This window comes from Triticum aestivum, chromosome 4B (assembly GCF_018294505.1).
Source record: "Triticum aestivum cultivar Chinese Spring chromosome 4B, IWGSC CS RefSeq v2.1, whole genome shotgun sequence".
Taxonomy (NCBI): domain Eukaryota; kingdom Viridiplantae; phylum Streptophyta; class Magnoliopsida; order Poales; family Poaceae; genus Triticum; species Triticum aestivum.
The window spans coordinates 91,970,897-91,975,567 of NC_057804.1; the positions used below are offsets into that span (position 1 = coordinate 91,970,897).

The window sequence follows — 4,671 nt, forward strand, 5'->3', positions numbered from 1 at the left end:
ATGGAGGCAAGGCTAAGACGATGCAGATGCGCGATCCAACGGTTACCATCATCCTAATCTCTCACGGTGCGGAAGGCCACCGTGTTCTATGCCTGCGCCGGTCACTGGCGCTGAGCGCTGGCCCTTTTCTTACGAGGTGCGGCATAGAAAAGATGCATACTCGGCAGTTCTTCCACATACGTTGGGGTTTTTTTTTTCTTTAAGCTACATACTACTCCCTCCTTTCTAAAATAATTGTTTCAACTTTGTACTAACTTTATATGGAGTGACTACTACTCGTTGGATGTCGACGCCCCGCGGCTGGGTGCTACGAAAATGGCATTTCCCTCCCTGTGCTAGCCATTAACCACAAGGGCCACAACATCTGATAACTATTTGGAGTATACGTACTGGAGACGTCCGGTGTAACCCAGCCGCATGTATAATTCGATCACTAGTCTTTATCCAAGTGGAACAACATCCTTTAGCGACACGCCCTAAAACAATATAAGAACATATACATGCCGGTATCCAAACGGAGCCGGCCGGCGACGCATGTCCTCTTCCATACGGACTGATTCTCCGATACGCACCTCTGTAGTATTGAATTGCGAATTACTATGGACCATCGAGGAAAAAGATGGTAGATGGTACAGCGTTTGCACCTATTAATTAATTAAACAAGGGAATCACGCCATTTTTTTGACGAAAAAGCAGCTAGCTAGGCGCCGATTTCCATTGATGAAGAAGGTAGAGATCAAGCGTTCTGAAGAAAAAAGAAAAAACAGCGTGGCGCCGGCAACCACGCCTAAGCTGTTACACTGGCCGATCTGAAGAGAGAGTGATGCCAAATTTGCATTTTTGAACAATGCATCTCTCCTTGAAATGTATGTGTGTTCTAAAACAATAAATAAATTATACAAAAAAAGTCAGTAGCAGTGGAGCACTTGTCAGCGTAGAACTTACCCTGATTAACAAATGTGCCCTCATTGTTTATTTGTACAGACCATAAAAAGGGTTATCAATCAAGGTCTTGACACATGGAAATCAGAGGACGTGAAGCCCCTGCTGAGCAAACAAGGAAAGCGACGAGCACGCACTCATAGAAAACATGAACTTAAAACTTAAAATACCACAAGACGGCAACCCAACGCTGGTGCCAGTATATATTTAGCACCTAATTAAACATTTTTTTGTGGCAGGACAGATTGACGGACAATTCTTATGATTGTGTAGCTGTATATAAAATTCCACATACATAATCTCCACTCATCTCGTAAGATTCCAAGTAGTTCGGTGCCAATGCTTCAGCTTTCAAGTACTAGAACCTAATCAGGTGAGTTGTACACACATTTACCATGGAGAAGGGGCAGGACATAGCGGCATCCGGCGGTGAGAAAGGTTCAGAGCAGCACGCCATTGATGTAGTTCCCGTAGAGGTGGAGCATGGAGACGGCAAGGGCGTCGTCCACGCCGGAGCCGGAGATGACACCGAGAAGGAGAGACTGGTCGTTGTTGAGGAGCCCCAGAAGAAGAAGAGCACGAGGGTGGCGGCTCTCGATGCCTTCAGAGGGCTCACCATTGTGGTACTAGCTATGTTCCTCCGAATATGCACATATGATTGCTTTTTCCCAAGCAAATATACTACGAAATGCTTACAAGTCACCATGCATATGAACTGCTGACAATCTCTTGCGTGCAGCTGATGGTACTGGTGGACGATGCCGGCGGGGCTTACCAGCGGATGGACCACTCGCCGTGGAACGGTTGCACTCTGGCAGACTTTGTCATGCCCTTCTTCCTCTTCATCGTCGGTGTTGCGATCGCCTTTGCCATGAAGGTCAGTAAAGCACTTCTCCGTGCTCATACTCGTGCAAATTTGGTAAACAAAACATTTTTGGTGGATATATAGATTATGTTAAATGCTCATCACGATGAATATTTTGCAGAGGGTTCCAAACATGGGTGCCGCTGTGAAGAAGGTCAGCGTCAGAACACTGAAAATGCTTTTCTGGGGCCTGCTACTGCAAGGTACTTGAAGCCGATGTGTAGAGTGTTTACACAATTCAGTTTGCAGCCATGTTGCTTGATTTGACACTATCGAACTCGGATGTAGGTGGATACTCTCACGCTCCGGACGACCTTGCTTATGGAGTGGACATGAAGGTGATAAGATGGTGTGGCATCCTCCAGGTTCGGTTTATATTTACTAGACAAACAAACTTGTCGTTCATTTCGTCATCCATCTAGGTCTTAATCATAACATAGTTCTTTCCTTATATTTGACGATGGCTCATCAGAGGATAGCTTTGGTGTACTTCGTGGTTGCCCTCATAGAGGTGTTCACCATAAAGGTGCGGCCTGTCACCGTCCGTTCCGGTCCTTACGCCATCTTCCATGCCTACCGGTGGCAATGGTACAATAATGTTTCGCTGATACTTGTCTTTCTGCACTGTAAACTGCATATTCATAATTTTTCCTGTCCCTGATTATGATGGAAAATTCTTGCCATTTCTGACAATCGACAGGTTAGGCGGTTTCATCGTGTTCGTCGTATACATGGTCACGACGTTCTCGCTGTATGTTCCAGATTGGAGCTATGTGTACCATTCGGATGGCGATGTCAATGATGGGAAGCGGTTTACGGTACTTGGAGCTAACCTTTAGGATGCTATCCCTGTTGATTATTTCCGTATTTGATACAAGTACTTGCGTTTTCAGGTACAATGTGGTGTAAGGGGTCACCTGGATCCGGCTTGCAATGCAGTGGGTCATGTTGATAGGGTGGTCTGGGGGATTAATCATCTCTACTCGCAGCCCGTTTGGATCCGGACTAAGGTAGAACTGTAATCTTAATATGTTCATATTTTATTTCACTGTTATGTATAAGTAGCTGCAGAAAGTTTTCCTTACCAGCTAAATGATATACTACACATTAAGCTAGAAAGTGCAAGTCTGACAATATGTGCACTGAAATTGCCATTTTCAGGATTGTACATTTAGCTCACCAGAATCAGGTCCTCTCCGTGCCGATGCTCCATCATGGTGTCTTGCGCCATTCGAACCAGAAGGATTGTTAAGGTTGGAGATCCAACATAGCTTACACTGAATTAATCTTAGTTATATAGTTTGTTTATTTCAAATATTTAAGTATTTTCCCTGTTTTATGTTTCAGCTCAATATCGTCGATTCTATCAGGGACAATTGGAATCCACTATGGCCATGTTCTAATCCATTTCAAGGTGATTATCCAAAACATTGTACCGGTACCATTTGGTTATGATAAAAGCAACTATGACATCAAAGTTTCTTAATATTAGACCCATAAGGAGAGACTGAAACACTGGCTTTCGATGGGCATTTCGCTCCTCTTGCTCGGCATTCTCCTTCACTTCACAAAAGGTTTCCTAACAATCCATTTTCGACACTTGATCTAATTACTACAAACTGTGACCTGAGAATCTTACATCGATCACCCTTCCATTTCAGCCATTCCAATCAATAAGCAACTCTACAGTATCAGTTACGTTTGCTTCACTGCCGGCGCGGCTGGAATAGTTCTGTCAGCTTTCTACATGCTGGTATGGTTTATCATAAGTACCTAGAGCATGAAATTGCTGCATTTCCATTAGCTCTTTCCCAATGATTTACTCATTTCATTGTCACAATGATAGATTGATGTCTGGGGCCTGAGAGTACCATTCTTGTTCCTCGAGTGGATCGGCATGAACGCCATGCTTGTGTACGTCCTAGCGGCACAAGGCATATTTGCAGCATTTGTGAACGGATGGTACTATGAGTCGCAAGATAAAACCCTTGTAAGTAATGGGTGAAGGTTAACTTGGTAGTGACATTTGGAGCCTGTATTTGCATGGGCTTAATTTGTTTGTCTTGTTATTTTTGGCAGGTTAACTGGATCCAAAAGCATGTGTTTGTCAATGTCTGGCATTCAGAAAGGCTGGGAACTCTGCTGTACGTCATATTTGGAGAGATCCTCTTCTGGGGTGTTGTCTCTGGCATCTTGCACAAGCTGGGGATTTATTGGAAACTATGAGAGTTCTGGATGATAGCTGTGTACAATGATCTATTTCTTCCAGCAGTAAATTATGTCATTCGTTTTCATCCAACATTATTTTGATGTAAAAAAAGCGATAATTGTCTTATTCTATTGTCAAATTTGTTGCTTTCAATGTTGTTTTTAGAGCATCTCCAACAGCCGCGCTAAAGCGCCGCGCGCAAAAAACCTGTTAGCGCGCGCGCTGCGGCTGGTTTTGCGCGCCCGCCTGCGCTGGCTTCAGCAGCCGCGCTGAAATGCAGCGCGCGCGCGCCGCTCCAGCAGCATGCTAAAATGCAGCGCGCGCGACTCGCCGGGCATTTTGCATATATGGATATTTTGGACAAAAATGAACATGTAAAATTTGACACAAACAAGTTGATGAATAAAAGTTCATGCCCACAAGTTCATCAAAATCATGCCCACAAGTTCATCCAACCAAGTTCAAATGCAAACTAAAAGTTCAAGACATGAAAGACACATCAAGCTTCATCTTCATCTTCCTCTTCTTCGTCTTCGTCCTCTTTCGAAGACGACTCTTCCGCCTCCGAAGATGAACCTTCCTCCCTATCCTCATCACGCACCGCATCACGCACCGCATCATGTGAAGCTCCGACGGTGTTGGCAAGATCTTCAAC

General features: G+C 44.5%; 1 protein-coding gene across 1 annotated transcript; it reads left to right on the top strand.

Moving 5' to 3' along the window:
- Nucleotides 1–1,337: 1,337 nt before the first annotated feature.
- On the top strand, nucleotides 1,338–4,099 carry LOC123089992 (heparan-alpha-glucosaminide N-acetyltransferase-like). The gene is made up of 13 exons (XM_044511499.1): nucleotides 1,338–1,565; nucleotides 1,682–1,819; nucleotides 1,929–2,010; nucleotides 2,096–2,172; nucleotides 2,280–2,389; nucleotides 2,508–2,625; nucleotides 2,701–2,817; nucleotides 2,969–3,060; nucleotides 3,155–3,221; nucleotides 3,300–3,381; nucleotides 3,469–3,560; nucleotides 3,654–3,797; nucleotides 3,887–4,099. Exons 1-13 carry the CDS (start codon nucleotides 1,338–1,340, stop codon nucleotides 4,031–4,033), a joined length of 1,494 nt encoding a protein of 497 aa, XP_044367434.1. The 3' UTR covers nucleotides 4,034–4,099.
- Nucleotides 4,100–4,671: the final 572 nt, after the last annotated feature.